The sequence below is a fragment of the Falco punctatus genome (assembly GCF_963210335.1).
Source record: "Falco punctatus genome assembly, chromosome: 4".
Taxonomy (NCBI): Eukaryota; Metazoa; Chordata; class Aves; order Falconiformes; family Falconidae; genus Falco; species Falco punctatus.
Window position 1 is genome coordinate 26,020,276 of NC_137583.1, and position 16,844 is coordinate 26,037,119.

Consider the following 16,844-nt stretch of genomic DNA (forward strand, 5'->3'; position numbering starts at 1 on the left):
TCTGGGACGGGACCTTCCCCAGTGCCTCTGTTTCACCTCCTGCACCCGCCTAGCCACAGGGCTCACAGACGCAAGATGAGGCTTAGCGCTACTTGAGCCATGAGCAAACCCGAATTAACAATACCTGCTGATTGCAGAATTTGTTGACGTGAGGCTAAAGACACTGGACTGGGCTCTGCTCGCCCCTGCCTTGCGCTGACAGGGCTGAAGCGCCCGGCACAACACGGTGCTGGAGCACTGGAAGGCTGCGGGCGCTTGTGGGCAGGTAGAGCCCACATTTATGTATTATTCCATATTTTGAAACTCTGGCTTACAGGCAATCTCTGCAACCTTACCTTTATAGAAGCCAATTAGAAAAAAAAAAGAAAAAAAAAAAAAAGACTTAAGCCAAGGCGAAGAGCTGGGCTAGCACAAATCCCCCTCTCCGGCTGGCACTCAACCCCCGCATGAACGGCTGAAGGTCAAACCCAGTAAATAACGTCCTTCCCCGTGAGCCACTGAGCACGCTGTGAAGTTCCCAAACCCAGATTTTCATTTCTGTGCTGCTCTGATCTGCGCTCACAGCTGGCATGAAAGGAGCAGCATTTTCCAGCACAGATGCATTGCTGTTGAAATATCAGCTATCAGCAGGTACCTGAGTTGTCTTAATCCTACCTAAATCCTAAATCAGCTGCGCCTACCTTGCTGTTAAACTTCCTGTCCTATCCCATGGAGAATTTTCCCCAGCACCAGCCATAAGGTGAGAAGCGACAGACGGCAGCTTACCGTCCCCCTTCCGCGGTCCGGCGTCAAAAGGATTTTTAAAGAATAAAGACGTTTAAAGCAGGACAAAATTTGCACATTTTACAACATAAACCCAGTAATAAAGCACTTGTGACAGAATTCAGTTGTTTTTAGCTGTAGAACACTGAACAGTAACGCCACGCCACAGCCCAAGGTGAACGGCGTCACTAGGGAGCTGCTTGGGAGGGAAGGACAGGCAGGGCTGCGGGCAGGGCTATGGGCAGGGGCTGCGGGCAGGGGTGCAGGCAGGGCTATGGGCAGGGGCTGCGGGCACCGCTTCCTCTGCAAACACCACGGTGGGAACCAGCCTGCATCATGGATTCGGGAGAGACTGGGGCTCCTGCAGAACGAGCCCCCCGAAGCCCCGGTGCCTGCTCAGGCTTCCCGACGGACCCGGCTGCGGAGCAGCACCCTCGCTGGGGCTCACAGCCCACCCTGCCGCCTGCCTCAGCACCCCTCGGACAACAGCTGGGTCCCACCCTGAGCCAACAGGTCATGGTGCGCACAAATAACCCCAAATACTTGCACACTGTTCTGCTTTGGTATCACAGCTAATGCCTTCCCAGCGACGCCTTTCCCACAAGGTCTAATGGCTTGAAGATTCCGTTCCTTCCCACGGAAAGGGAGGCAGGCAGCAACCGAGACCTCTGCACTGCCATCCCAGCTGCTTACCGGCAACCTGGATCTCCACATGTCTGAGGCAGGAAGGAGAACGGGACATTTTTCTCTTTGCTGGTGCAGAGGGCAGCCCAAGACTGCACCACACAGAAGCGGCTCTCAGCCGTGGAAGCGAAAGGCTCTGAGGACAGTGCCCCGTACGGTTCCCTGCAAAGGTGTCACTGCGCAGCAGCTACCTTTGTACAAATACTTGCTGAAGTTAAAGTACGCGGTGCAGAACGCACAGAGGGCACCGCTGGCAGACCTGGAGCAAGGAGCAGACCCCGGGGTCGGCACCTGCTGCCCCATCTGTACTGCGTGCCGGGAGCAGAGCCGGCTGCAGGGTCTCCTGTCAGGCCCACCTAACGGGTGGTTTGTTCATACTGGATCAGTCAAGCAAGGAGCTGTAGAAGGGAAAAGGCTGCTAGAGCAGAAAGGCACTTAAAGGCAGGAGAGCTAAAGGAGCTGAGCACCCTATGCCAAGTGGACTCCCACTCCATGTCTTCGCTGAAAGCAGAAATTTTCCAAACACTGAAAGGGGCCCTTAAAAAGAACAGGTTTACTGTAAAGCAGAGGAAAAGCAGACATGTCCAAGGTTGTTAAGGGCAGTGGGGCAGAAAGGCTCAGTTAAATCCATGGAGCATCTCTGGACAGATTGATGGATTAAGAGAACATGCAATGTCCCCACCTTGGTCACTGGGCATAAATATCAGTCCGTATCAGCCGTGTAAATCAGATTTAACTTTGGATTCACCGTTTTCTGTAAAACACCAGTGCCCAGCTAGGGCGCAGCAGCTAACAGGAGGTGGAGACATGTGAATAAGCCCACGCCTTAAGGAGCTGGACTCAGACATAGCTGTGACCCTGCCAGCCCAACAGTGGCAAAGAGAAAAAGAGAAATCCAGGGAGAGATGTCCCTGTCCCCGAGTCTGTGGTCACCGCTGCCTGTGCACCCTCTCCTGGGAAGGGCAGAGACACCACAGGAGGGGGATGCGGCAAACCAACATGCTTGGGGTCACACCAAGAGGCCTGAGCACGGCAGCTTGCAGGCTCGTGCCCTCACACTGCTCCGCAGGAATCCTGTCGCAGCAGGCAGGACACTCTGCGGCTCCGGTGCACCCCTGCGCTGGCACGGGCACTGCATGGCCAGCTGTCACTGCAAAGACGGCTGGACCAAGGCGCAGTCAAGAAGTCTCATCTTTCTGACAAAGCTTTCAGATTACTCATGCCTCCACCTCAGCTTGGCTGCTGGCAGCTTATCTCCCCCTACAGCCTCGCACGCCCAGCGCACACGGCATCTCTCGCTAGCAGAGCCCAAAGCAAGGCAGGGATGACAAAGAGCAGCCAGGTTCTCCTCGCTGCAGAGCTCCTCTCCACCCACGTCAGCGCCCACACGTGAGCCAGGCTCCAGTCTTCCACCGCTTTACCTTGGAGAGAAACTGTTGGGTGAAATACAGCTCCACTGCCAATGCAAATAGACTACGGCGCTGAGCTAGATGTTGAAACAAAGTTTAGATTAAAAAAAGAGAGCTGTTCAGCTTAAGAAGAAGGGAGAAAGACACCAACAGAAAGACTGACCCCGGGATAACGAACAAACAGTATTGCAATGCAATTAAATCCGTGAGCTAAACACGTGGTGTTTCTACCCCTGCAAGCCAGAGCGAGACAAGGCATCCCAGAGTTATCCTCTCATGGCAGCGGTCTGACACGTGCCAGATCTGGGGAGACACGATCTTCTAAGCAGACAGAGAGGCAGTACCTCCATGCTGTGGGTAGGACAAGCAGCGCCCGCACATACATCTGTGTGCGTGCACCCACGAGCACGAGAGAACCGGCGCGTGGGAGAGCAGCAGGGGAGAAACACGCTTAACGCAGCCACACTTACAGCCTTTGGCTTGAAGGGAGGCTGGATCTCCTTGCGCTCCAGCTTATCCCAGTCGATGTAGCGGAAGAATGCGTGCTCCTTGATGTCCCGCTCCCCTTCTGGGCCGCATCCCAGTCTCTTGGCAGGGTGCTTGGTCATCAGCTTGGGGATAGGAAGAGAAGAAACAGTCACTCAGAGGGTGTCCAGCTGCTTCCCAAAATGCCCATTTTGAGAAGTTCCCAGGATGCTGTGATGCCCGACTGGGCAGCCTGCACCACACGGCCGCTGCCCCAGGACACCCCGCATCAGGGTCCGCACTCCAAGAGGGGCTCCCATCTCCTCTACCGGCTTTTGGCACTTGGAGCAGAGAACAGAGGGAGGAGCCAGAGTGGCTCCAGGGACAGGGAAGGCTGACAATGGCTTACAACAGCAGACTAAAGCAGGTCACCGGTACATGAGCACTGGGTGGGATAAGCACGTCCCCTTTTCCTCTGGGAATAACATTGCTTCACCACGAAATACTGTCAGGGTGCCGGCAGAGCTCCCTGCATCGCTGCAGTCTCACCAGCCTGCTACAACGGGGGAGCAGGATGCATGCAAGTGTGCTTAGTGGTCCCTTTCCTTGGTAGCAAACTTCTCAGCATCTGCATAATTAATTTTAGAGGCCAGTGCCCATTTGAGATGAACAATCTGCCCTCAAAATCTTTCATTAGCCCTAGAAGCAGAACCCCCACTTCTCTGGAGCCATGGCAGCAGAGACAAGAGGCGAATTTCTAATGAAAGAGTCAATTTGGAGGAAAAAAAGCACAAACAGGCCATTAATGTTGTTTATCATCTAAACTTCTCTTCTCTGGCTCAATAAGAAAAGTGAAACGGGCCGCAGGAATTAAGGGCAGCTGTACAAACATTAATATCCTGGGGGTATTGTCTGAGCTGTGTTCAGAGATCTGATGGAGATTCCAAAGATTGCTAAGATGTTGATAAGCATGGAGAATATGAGCCGTACACCTGCAACAAAAGGGCTACTTTATTAAAAGCAGGGCACTTAAAACTGATCCCGGAGCTGTGCAGAGGTTGCAGTGAGCCTGACCGCGTCCCCAGGGCCATGGGTCTGCGAGGGACCCCGCCACCCCCCCGTGAGCCCCCAGCAGGGACAGGGCACCTGCAGCTCTGGGGAAGGTGCCGATGCTCCAGCAGCAGAGCACAGAACCCCCCCAGCCCCCTGCTGAGGCTGGCCCGCCCCCGAAAGAAAAGTTTTTTCTAAGCAAGCATTTTCTGACAGAAACACATCAGCCCAAGCAGCCAGGCAGCCCGTCGTGCCGCAGGGAGTGAACGAGCCCCTGCCAGGTCCGCTGGGCAGAGCCCCCCTGCCCCAAGGGGTAAATGCTGTGACACCGACCAGCCCGCCCAATCCACCACTGTGCAAAACGCTTGCTCAGGGAAGCTGATCTTTAGAAGTTATGCTACAACAGGGAGCTGAAAGCCAGGAAAAGCCTGCAAAAAACTACAAAACCCCCACTAACTAATAATCCAAACCCCAACAAATGTGAAGCGGGAGCGGAGCCACTAAGCACCCTGCTAGCAAACAGCACCTTCTCCATGGCAAGCCAGCGACGAAGGCAACTTGCGGCTGAAAGACCGACGGAGCGAGGCTTCCCGAAACCCACATCACCCCCTGCAAACAGCACGGACACATCAGGCTTCGCAAGCTGGACAAGTGGTTTTCCAGATGGTGAGACCTGCCTCTGCGCAGGGCAAGGCCGTGACTGGCATCAGCACCGGTCTCCAGAGCCTGTCCCCATTTGATGAGACACGCTGGAGCCACTGCTGGAGAGGGAGGGCCACAGGGTGCCAGCAAAAACAAAAGCAAGACTTGAACTTGCTTTTATTTTTTAACTCAATTTTTTTCTAACTTGTTTTACCTTTTTTTTTTTTTTAAATATGCAATTTCCCTTGGTATTGCGGCATACAGCCCTTTACATAAAAAAAACCCAAAAAATAAATCCCAGTGTAAGAAGCGTGGCCAGGTGGAAGATGTTAAGTATCTTGGCCTCAAACAAGCGTGGCAGCATCATGGGTGAGCAGGTGGGGCTGGATCTAGCGCACTGTCCCCTGCCAGGAGCGGAGAGCAGTGTCACCAGGTGCTGCTGGCAGCACGGGTGGGTGGCCCTGGCAGGCAGGGAGCCCACCGCCGCCTTACAGTCCCCCTGCTGCCCAGGCAGCACAGTGAGGCAGGTGACACGCCAGCCCCTCAGTGCTGCTTCCACATCACCCTCGGCACACAGACAGGCGTCTGCCTGTGGTCCGGCTGCCCCGGTGAACCTCGCCGCCCCTTGGCTCTCACATCCACCCCAGCTGAGTCGGGTTCAGCTGAACAAGAGGATCTTTGTGTCTCAGCGGGCTCTGGACAGCCCCCCGACAATCAGTCTGGTCCCACTCAGCTGTGCTGAAGCAGGAGAATAAGCAGCATCCTGTGACTCAGTCGGGTTTTCCTAAAGCAAGTCTCCAGTAACAACGCAAGAGCCTGAAACTTGCTAATAAACTGATTTAGTGATTTGTCGCACCAAATAGAATTGTAGAATCATTTAGGTTGAAAAGGACTTTTAAGATCATCAAGTCCAAGCCTTAACCCAGCGCTGCCAAGGCCACCACTAACCATGTCCCTAAGCGCCACACCTGTGTGTTGTTTGAACACCCCAGGGACGGTGACTCCAGCACCCCCTGGGCAGCCTGTTCCAGGGCTGCACAACCCTTGCGGGGAAGGAAGGTTTTCTAATATCCCATCTAAACAGCTTAGTTTGCATTCAGCAAACATGGAAAGAAATCTGTGCGTGGGTCCCTGCTGTTAACTGCTGATGCTGAACGTGCCGACACACTGTCAGCTTTTGCTGCTGGAGATCACGCGGGGCAAAGCAGGAAAGCAGCTCTGTGCCTGCAGGTCTGGCAGGGTGATGGTGCCGGCCAGCAGCCGGCTGCTCGGTCCTCACGCCTCCCAGTCCAACTCCCGGCTCCAGCTGCCTCCCGGGGCCCAGCAAAGCTGCCGAGGCTGTGCCACATTGGGAGTGCCCCCAGGAGAGCCTGATCCCCCCACACGCACCCAAGTGAGAATGGCTACAGCTCTGCTTGCATCTGCTGACTGCGCACATGCTTCTACACACACATTCCCCCACTAAATCCAGTCTCTCATCTTACTAATTACCTTTTCCAGCCAGAGCCTAGCTTCCTACCTGCTGCCTTGTGCTGGAAACTGTTTTACACACACCCGTGCGGTACTGTGGTTAAACCCTTGCTTCCTCAGCATAACACAAACACACACCAAATTCAGAGCAGCTCAGCCAACTAATGAATCGTAAAAGATTTTCTACTTCATGTACCTGCCTGTAAAGCTGAACAGAGCTGTACTACAGTGCAGTTATTCAGTATTTTCAATATATGCATCCAGAAATTAAATTTTCTTGTTTTCCTATTGTGCTTTTATGCATGTGAGCATGAAGGCACCATCTGCTATTGATATATAGGACCCCATAAACATGCAGACTGATTCTCCTGGCTTACATAGGCTTTGTTTATCATTTAAATCATGTAAATCATTTAGCTTTGTTTGTATTAAACAGAAACAAGTTGATTTAATCCCCATACTAACACAGTGAAAACCCTTTGGGCTTCTGCAGATAAGGAAGGGTGTTTTAGACCAAATCGCGCTTGATGTTTGCAGCTCAGATACAGGGAAGTCCAAGTCTGGACTCAACGGCTTTGCTAAACCACCACTTTATTTTTTGTCTCGGGAAGGCAAGCGGGTGCTGCATGTTCATGGGCTTCACCTAACAGCGGCCCATTCTGCACCACAAGGCACAGCGGATCCACATGATCTGTGTCCACATTTGATGAGACCCCACAGCTCACGGCGGCAGCCCCCGCCCGGCCTGTCCCCATCAGGGCACCAGCCCCTCTGCTGACCCAGCACACAGCCTGAGGACACTTCTGCGAGGCTCAGCCGTGCCACCGCGGCAGCACATCCCAGCCCCAGCCCAACCACAGCCTGGCATTTCTGCCAGAGCCAGCAAAGCCCTTGGCACCCAGCCGTGCTCACCATGCGTGGCCCCCAAATGCTCCCACCTTCCAGCCGTCTTTTTCCTACCCACGGCCACCCAGGCATGGGCACTGCCGCTCCTGCGAGGGCTGCGGCACGGCGCTAAGCAGCTCATGTGCTTCTCTCAGGCAGTGCCATCAGCAGAAATACCACTCAAAATACCTGTAAACTTTACCACAGAAAACATGCCATTTTATGTCTTTGCTACCAGGCAGAGATTAAAGAGGGAGCTTATACTCGCAGGCAATCTGTTCACCTGGAAAGGGCTGCTTTGCTCAGGCACAGTCAGACCCCTCCATATGGGATGGAAAACGGCTGATGGCTTGTGCCAGTGCCCACACACACATGCATGCTGCTCCACGGGTCTGAGCCGGGAGCCTGGCTCCTGACAACCGAGCCAGAGCTCGAGAGCCCAACGCCAAGCTACCTGCACCACAGACACCGCAGCTCCAGCATCAGCCTTCAGAAAAAAAAATCTGAGTTGATAGCAGAGGAGGGAAATGCTCCATTTGATCTGCTAATTGATACTGACTGTTGAGTCAAGGAGCTGTGTTCTGGTTAACTCTCCATTTTGCTTCCCAGCCAACAACTGATTAACACTTGTTTCTTGGCTCAGGCCAATACAAGGCTTTCAGGATCAAATGCTTTTCATCTCCGAGCTGTGCAACAGTAAGTGATGACTGGCACCAGCATGCTGGAGCGAAACTGGGTGGGAAGAACAAAATTGTTTTGGAGGGCAGTGAAATACCAAACTGTTCAGGTTTAAGAGCAGCGGCTTCTCCAAATGCTTGTTCTCTGGGCTGACCCAAGGCTGGGTTTGTGCCCTCCTGGAAGACCCACCACATACCAACACAAACAGCATGGCCTGGATGCCTCTGCAGTTAGTTGAGACATATTTCACTGTATTCCAGGGGAACATATGAATATTTTGCTTACTAATGGTTCTTAAATACCACGCATATTCTAATTAAACTTTCTGGTGTAGCAGTTTGGTGGCAACAAAGAATGTCATGAGTTTTTTGGGTACTCCCCTGAAACAACAGTTGTACAAAGGGAACCACCACCTTGCTGCCAAAAAATACACAATTTATAAGAGTACCGAGCCCTCCATACATGGCTAAATATCCTCCCATGCAGCCTCACATTTTGAAAGTGAAAGAAGCCATTGCAGTACACCCAGCAAATGTTTCATCCACAGTCTCTTCTTGTCTGTTTACAGCATTCACATTTTGACTGATGCAACAGTAAATAAAGCCGACAGTGAGACTGGTCCCTGTTCCAGCCTCTGCTCTCTTGGGCACTGTGAGGAAAATGATGTTCAGCATCACCCAGCATCTTCCCTTCCTCCTGCCCAGCCAGGAACACAGTGGACTTTCCGTTACATCCCAACCAATGACAGCAAGAGGAATGAAGGACAGTGAGAAAGTTTGTGGAAATTCCCCCTTTGATCACCAGCGTTGTTTCTGAATTAAGGACGCGATTCTACTATGTTGTGCTGAAGGTGAGTGCCAGGTGGCCCGGACAGCATCCCCTCCCTGTGCCCGTTCCAGGCAGGAACACCTGCAGCAGACTTTCCCCACGGGCCAAGTGAACACTCCTCCTTCCCACAAGCTCTGAATCCTGGCAACACTGGGAAGAAGCTTTGAAATGCCACAGTGGGAGCATTAAGCACAAGATGTGTCATTTGCAGACAGAAACGTTATTTTGAAATATAGAATGTTTGGATATTGTAAATACTAACTATTAAAAGCAAACATTTTTAAAATTCCTACACAAACATATTTATAGCACTGTTTAACGCTGGCTGGCTGAGATGAGGCTCAGTCCCAAGCAATAACCATACGCATAACAACATCAGGACCTAGCCAGCCTTTACTCATCACAACCCAAATTAATTCAGACTGCATTTAAGTCTTGCCTCAGCCCATTCCACAGAGAACTCAGGACACCGGGCAACACAGAGCTTCGCTGGGAATTAAGAGATACGGTAATGAAAATGCTGCCCCGACCCAACAGAGGTGCACGCCAGCAGGGAACTTCAGGTGCCCCTAAAGGGCGACTCGCCATCGCTAAATGGAACCCTCTGCAGGGAGAAGGCTTTGTGTCTGATCTTAGAAGAACTATTTAGAAATCACATTCATTTACTCTGAGCGTCGTTTTTCTTTTCAGGCAAAGATGCATAAAGCTCCCTTGTTGTCACCTACTGGGCAGCAGGGTCCCTGGGGAGATGCCCTCAGCACCCACATCCCAGCCAACATTCCAGTTTTCTCCCGACCTTCACCTTGAGCAAAGACAGCCCAGCTCTCAAGCCCTACCTGGATTTCTGCTCAGTGTAGTGTAACAGCACAGAGAGAATCTAGGCATTATTTTTAATTGGGTTTTGTACATACACATGAATTAGCACACGGTGTAGCTCTAGGGGCAAAGAGCACCAGAACACAACCGAGTTCTGTCAGATTCCCCTGGCGTTGGGAGCCTGCAGCTGGGACCGGGGCGAGGGGGATGAGGAGAAGGTGGGACCCCCGGGCACGTAGGGCTGCACAGCGCGGAGCTGCACGGACAGCCCTGTGCCCACCGGCTGCACTGTCCTCCTGGCAGAGGATGCAGGCCAGCCCTTACCCCTTTGCAGATTGCCACTGCCTCCTTGGACATGGACTTGGGGTAGGCCACATTGTGCTCCATGATGGACTGGAAGAGCTCGTCTTCATCTTCGCCCTCAAAGGGAGCCTGGAGCAAAACAAACAGAGGTTCAGTGCATTTCTCGATCTTCAAGTTTCCCTTTGCTGCTGTGACCATCAGCCACAAAACCAGCCCCGGCTGCACCACGCATCTCAGCATCGCGGTCCCCGGAGCTGCATCCATGGCTTCATCTCCAGCACAGAGGAGACAGTGCCCTACCACGTGCCAGCAACAAAACAAATTACACGTCAGCATATGCTCACAATGGAATTTAACACAATCCCATAGGAATCAATTAAAATTCAATTACCTGGCCAGCTAACATTTCGTAGAGCAGGACTCCAAATGCCCACCAATCCACAGACTTCCCATAAGGCTGATAAGCAATTATCTGAAAACAACACAAACAGCCGGATTACACTCCTATTTTTAACCTGTTGGCACAATGCAAACTCATTTCGAGCTGTAGTCCAGGTCAAAAGGACAAGGTTATTTACTGAAACACCAGTCCCCGAATGGTGAGAAATTACAATTATGAACAGAGCACACGATAGGCAAAGAGTTCAGAAACTTAAAAAAAAATCTTCAGTCCTCAAACGTGCTCTAAATATTAGAAAAAACCCAGAATATTCACTGTGATCTGAGACAGATTCATTCTGATTCAGATGAAACTTTAGCAGATTTGTTGTGCTCTTGCAGACTTGTCACAGCCAGGCACGCTGGAGCTGGAGCAGCAGCCGTTCTTGTTTTCCCTGATGCACTTTGGGATTATTTTTTTTTTCCACTGACTTCAGTGCAGTTGCTTTGAAATAACAACAGAGTCTGTCCCTCTGCGGATGGTATGTGGCCCTTTAAAACAGACTTGCAGCATATGGGTAGTCAAAACCCTCAGCATTCCAGGCTGCCAGTTTGCTTTCTATTATTTATTGCAGAACATCCTTCACAAAATAACCTAATAATCGACAGCCCTAGCCTCACCTGAGGGATATGGCTGCTTTGGAGTTTGGACATAACTTCAGGGTTGGTTGCTTTGTTTGCTTTAATTTTAAAATGTCAACATTTATTTTGGATAAGGCACCAAAACATGAATTTTTCTATTTTCCCATAACTTACTCTGCAAAATCTGAAATACCCTAGATTTCATAATGATCTGACACTGCAACAAAGCCACCCAACTAATCCGCCTCCGTGGAGCAGCTGCCCTCACCTGCGTACACCAGTGTTTTGGGGTACCTAGAGCAGCACCCAGCAAGGGGGTCCGTCCCTCGCTAGCCAGACCCCACGTACAAACAAGACAAGCGGCTGGTGGAGAAATGGACCCAGTCCTGGGAGAGCCCTGTGGTACCCTCCCCCAGCGCCTCCGCTGCTCGGCTCCCTGTGCCCCCCAGCTCCGGCGTGCAGCAAGATGCTGGGTCTGTGCCCTCAGCCATGGGCTGCTGACAGGAGCCAGCCCTTCTCCTTCCCCCCCTCCAGCTGGGGGGTCCCCAAGCCCTCCAGCACCCAGGCTGCCATGATGCCTGAAAGGGAGCGGTGACAGATCCAGCGCAGGGACCGCAGAAGGAGCCGGGTCCCGGGGGCACCTTTCTGCTTCCCAGTGTTGCGCAAGCTCCAGTTTATCTGCTTGGTTGCTGCTGACAGGCGTCACTTCAGCGTTCGGGGTTTGACAGGCCTTGGGCTTTGCCATCTGTTACTTAACGCCAAACAATTACACGATTTATTCAACCTAATTACAGAATCCTATTCTGCAAAGATTCCTATACTCAAGCACAAATGCAAATCGTATGCTGATCATGGGAGAACGTACACAGGAATTCAGCCCCAAAGGTCTGTCCCCACGCAATGCTCCGGCCCCACAGCTCCGTGGCTGCGGGCAGATGTCGCAGCCTCGAGGGTCCTCATGTTCAGCCACGCCTGCCCTGGCAAAAGACCCCTGCAGTGTCCAGCAGGATCCAGCCAGGAGGTACCCCAAGATGCAGGTTGGGGGCTGTCACCCTACCTAAGCAGAGGTAAGTTTCATCCTGCAAAAGCATCAGCACCAAGGGACAATTAGAGAACAAGACCGATGCCAATCTCCTGTCCCGGTCCTGGTCCAGCCACACAGCCAAATGGGGTGATGTGACCCTGCCCACCTCCACACGCTGGGCCAGACACAGAGTTCCACCTCTGAAATTCCTCAGCTGCGCCCACCTCAAGTCCCTTCTACTTGTCCTTCAGACAATTTACGAGTGCTCTGGGACATTTAGGTGTGAACTGTTTGCACCATTAAGGCCTTCAAAAGAAAATAGTACTTAGAAGAAATCCTTGCAGAAAAGCAGCTTCTGCAAATTGAAGTCAGGGGCTGCAGGCTGGGGAAGGTCACAGCCCAGCAGCTGAAGAACAGGCTTTGTTAGAGGAGGTTACACGCACGGGTCGTTCGCACTTGGTACCCGTCACCTTGGCACACAGGGCTCTAGAATAGAAAAAGTCCTGAAAATGGGTCAAGCAAATCACAGGACATTTTTACCCTGTAGACATGTTGGCTTGAGAGCACTGCAGCTTCCTGATGGGAGGAAGCATGGCGTGGCAGAAGGACCCTGGAGTGGAGCGACATGCAGGGACCTGGGCTCGGCCACTCAGCTGGAGGCCACGCCAGAACTGCAACCCCCCATCTCCATCCACACAATGCACACATTCACTCTGAGACCCACTGGTAGCATGCTTTAACATCATTCCTGGGTACCGTAGTTATTTGCATCCTAATTTCCCATTTTTTTTTTTCCTTTTGGGAAAAAAACCCCAACCCAGTATTAGAGCAAGGGAGAAGAAAATAAAGAGCTTAAGTGATAAGGCTCAGGCAAATACCAAGAGAACTGGTCATTTGTCCTGCTTTGAAAGAGTATTAATCACAGACAGCGACTGAGCTATGTACCAACAGAACACCAATATTAATCTTGGTAGGATGAGGATATGTAATATACATCTGAAAAAGTAATTAAAAACCTCTCTGGCTGCAGCAAAACACAACGTAGTTTAGCATACAAGCACGTCTAACTACGTCCTAGCAAACAGTCTCCTCTAAAATATTTAAATGAATAAATATTAATCTCGTCACTGAAAATTCAGCAGAGTGAAAAGGTTTGAGAGGGATATTTTTATGTTAAGGGAACAGGCGTTTGAAAATAATTACCTATCTGAATTTCACAAGTCTGACATTAAATTGCACCCATATAGCACTTCATGTAAGTGTCATATGTGACTCCATCACGTAAGCAATAACCAAAGGCACAGTAACTTCGGTGTGATCTAGAGCTGTGGATAGGGAGCCTCTCCTCATCAGCTACGCAGCCCTTCGCTGCAAGCAACAAGCTGGAGAGATCTCAAGATTTCCACTTCACACGGAAACGCTATCCACTGGTAATTTTTCCCACCGGTCACATTGTGCTGGAAGGGGCTGTCACACAGGGCAAGGAGCAAGCTCCTCCGGGGCTCATCTCTTCCAGGAGCAAGGAAGAATGCGAGGAGCAGCCCTTGGTGGGTTTGAGCGTGCCAAGGATCGGACAGGCATGGCGACACCAGTGGCACAGACATGAGAAAAACACCCAGAGAGGGAAAACACAGTGCAGGGAGAGCAGCGTGGAGGATTTGCTGTCCTTTGAGGCAGAAGCAGGGCACACACGCCACAGAGCCAGAGCCAGCATCGCTGCTTCCTTAGAGGCAGCCTCGGGGTGGGGTGGGGCAGAGAGTACTGAGGGATGAACTTTCCAGGTTGACGATGAATTCACTAACGTCCCTGTTTCAATCAGAAAGCCGCCCAAAGCAAGGTCATCCCATGGAAAAGAGCATCAGGCACACTGCCGAAATGCGCACGGAGCATTTACTGCCTTTCTGCATCCCCTACCTCAGGCGCAATGTAGTCTGGAGTGCCGCAGAAGGTCTTGGTGGTCACCCCATCCCAGATGTTCTCCTTGCACATGCCAAAGTCTGCGATCTTTATGTGCCCCTCGCTATCCAGCATCACGTTGTCCAGCTTAAGGTCTCTACAAAGCAAAAGCAGAAGAATGACACAAGAGACAACAGCGAAGCCACCCAGCAAAGACACAAATTTCCTGACTCCAGTTGCTCTCCTGCAAGTGAGCTCTGGCTTTGTCTCACACCCAGACTCTTTGTAGGATAACGTCTGGGGAAATGAGCAGAAATAAGTCAGAGATCTGTCAGAATGAAGTGTTTATTTTACTTTTAACCCACAGGAACACCATGCTGGGCAAATCACTTTCAAGTGTATGATGGAAAACACTCTCATCTAGCAGGAGGACAGATATAATAGAATTTTTTTTTGCACCTATGAAAATCAAAGTGTACTTAAAGCTCACCAGCCACAAAGAAGTACCTACTCAGCAGAAGTCCCTGCATCACCAATGCTATACTGCCCCACTGAAATACACATCAACTGTCTTTCTCGGTGATCCTCATCTGCAGAGTATCTGTTAGTCACACCTAACCCCGCAAGAGCTTTGCTCTTCAGCACAAATTGCAGACAGCTGCAGGTCTAGAGCTCCCAATCCAACTCCCAGCCCTGACCAGCCTCTCCAGAGGTGGGTGCTCCAGCCTGAAGGGCAGTTTTATAGCAAACACTCAGTATTTCAGGTGCAATTTCTACATTACCAGCCATGTAATTACCATGCAGTTCTGTGCTCGCTGCTGCTCCGGGCTTGTGTTCTGTACAGTAAAGCACTGCTCGAAGTCTCCATTGCAGTATCGGAGCACATTGGCAAGGTTTCCCCTGCCCAAAGGTGACGTTAAGTCACAAGGCAGGTGACAGAGCAGCACAGTGTGGCAGGCACAAGCTGTCCCAGCTCCACACCTCACCCACAGGTGAAAAGCAAGCACACATCACTCTTGCATCTTCCTTTTTGGGGGCCTGGCTGAAATACCCCGGTGGGAACAGCTGTGGGGCCATAAGGTGTGTGCGGCTTAATTTTGTTAAGAGCCTAATAAAAAGAATAGTGTAATTTAAAACTTCTTGCTGTTTTTTAAGCCTGTTTTTTCCAGTAATTGTGTCAGCGCTTAGGATGCTGACAGGCCAAAGGATTCAACACAAGCCTGGATTCAGAGGAAGGAAGGAAGAAGGGGCACTGGGGACTGACAGACCTAGAATCTCTCTCTGTAGTGGCTGATGGCAAAAAAAACATCCCTCACATCAGGTTTGCTCCACTTCTTTCATCTTTGGAGCAGTCTTCAGCATCTCATAACTTCAGTAGCATGGCTGGCATTTCTTATTGCAAAGCAGTTAATGGTATCTGACACTCATTAAGATGCTCTGCTCTACCTTGGGCTTTGGGAATACTTCCGAGCAGCGGCACGCTAGTTTCAGTGCTTAACTGGTCTGGCACTTGGCATTGTGAAAAGAAGTTTTAGTGTCTGAACCAGAAGTGACAGACTTGCGCTGTAGATCTCAGAAAAAGCCACTCGTAAGTACTGACTCTAGTTTTTATGGTAAGAAAATCGCGCCCTGCAGCAAAGTACGTGGCTCAGAATTGGTCCGTGCTGCCAGTGAGCATTTGTGTCATATGGAAAGAAATGCATGAAACAGAGGCAAGAGAGGAACCAAAGCTGCCTTCCTATAAAATGGGGACAAAGATAAGAAACTACGCAAAAACCAGTGACACTGTGAGGCTCCCAGCTCCGTTCTGGGTGTGTGCACCCACCACACCCCACCTGCAGCAGGAGCAGGGAGGGGAGCCCCGGTGCTGTACGCACAGCAGGGCTGCAGCAGCCCTGCAGAGCATCACCGTCTTACATTGCTCTGGCTGTGCAGAGTTCTCGGGGGAAGAGAGGAAGGAGGAACTTGCTCACCTACCGATAAATGATGCCTTTGCTCTGCAGGAAGAAGAGGCCAATGGCTATTTCTGCTGCGTAGAATCTGAAATGCAACATTTAAAAGGAAGATTGATAATTAAAGGAGATAAATCAAAATCAAAACCTGTCTAACCCAATTGCACTAAATGAAATGCATTGGGCATACATGACCAAAGGATAAAGACAGCTATAACATAAAAATACCAGACAAGTATCACATGAGAACAACACAACCCACCCTTGGCTCACATCGGGCAGAGACGCGATCAGGTTGCTGTGGGCTAGCAGGGGGCTGTCACTTCTTGTTACACAGATTCTCATTAAGCAAGAGCTGGAATCTATGGCTGTTCATTACTGTGTGCTGGCAATGCGGCTTTAAAAGTTATCTGTCATCTCAGGGAGGCCACGGAAATAACATGCACTGCCACCGTTTTCTTTAAAGAATATTCTGGGTCTCCAAGGACTCTGCCAGAGTGCAAAGTCCAAATGCACCTGGGCTCTGCCCACCATTTGTGTTTTTTATTTAAGCATATGAAGGCTTTCACAAACACATTCTGCTCTGTCCAGATTACAGGGAGCAGCAGCCAAAAGCCACCAGTTAACACTCAGGCTGGCAACCTCAGCAGAGGAGCTAAAGACCCAACATCCCTCTTATATCCTGGGGAAGGGCACAGGGCAGCTAGCACAGCAGCTGGGAGCTCACCCGCTGCTCCCGGTGTCTCCCAGGAAGCCTCCCTGCCTGCTGCTTTTATGAAGCTCGATTATTTACTGATCAACAAGCGCAGTGTATCCCAAAGGTGAGCTGGAGGCACCAGCATCCTTGGCACCCAGCAGAAAATCATCTCCTGATTCCGGTTGTTCATCCTTTCCCCCCTCCCTTTTTGCCCAGGATTTGCACCACAAAAACCTGTGGCTTGGACCACATTTCCAGCTGTA

At 51.2% G+C, this 16,844-nt stretch overlaps 1 protein-coding gene across 2 annotated transcripts in view; it reads right to left on the reverse strand.

Annotated features, from left to right (window-relative positions):
- PRKCB (protein kinase C beta) overlaps positions 1–16,844 on the reverse strand; it is a 129,501-nt gene that overhangs the window by 11,852 nt on the left and 100,805 nt on the right. For both annotated transcript variants that reach the window (XM_080384423.1, XM_080384422.1), the window contains exons 12-16: positions 15,910–15,972; positions 13,951–14,089; positions 10,384–10,464; positions 10,014–10,121; positions 3,326–3,466 (exon numbers count right to left, since the gene is read on the reverse strand). In XM_080384423.1, coding sequence (XP_080240549.1) covers positions 3,326–3,466; positions 10,014–10,121; positions 10,384–10,464; positions 13,951–14,089; positions 15,910–15,972 — 532 coding nt within the window. The remainder of the gene's footprint in view (positions 1–3,325; positions 3,467–10,013; positions 10,122–10,383; positions 10,465–13,950; positions 14,090–15,909; positions 15,973–16,844) is intronic.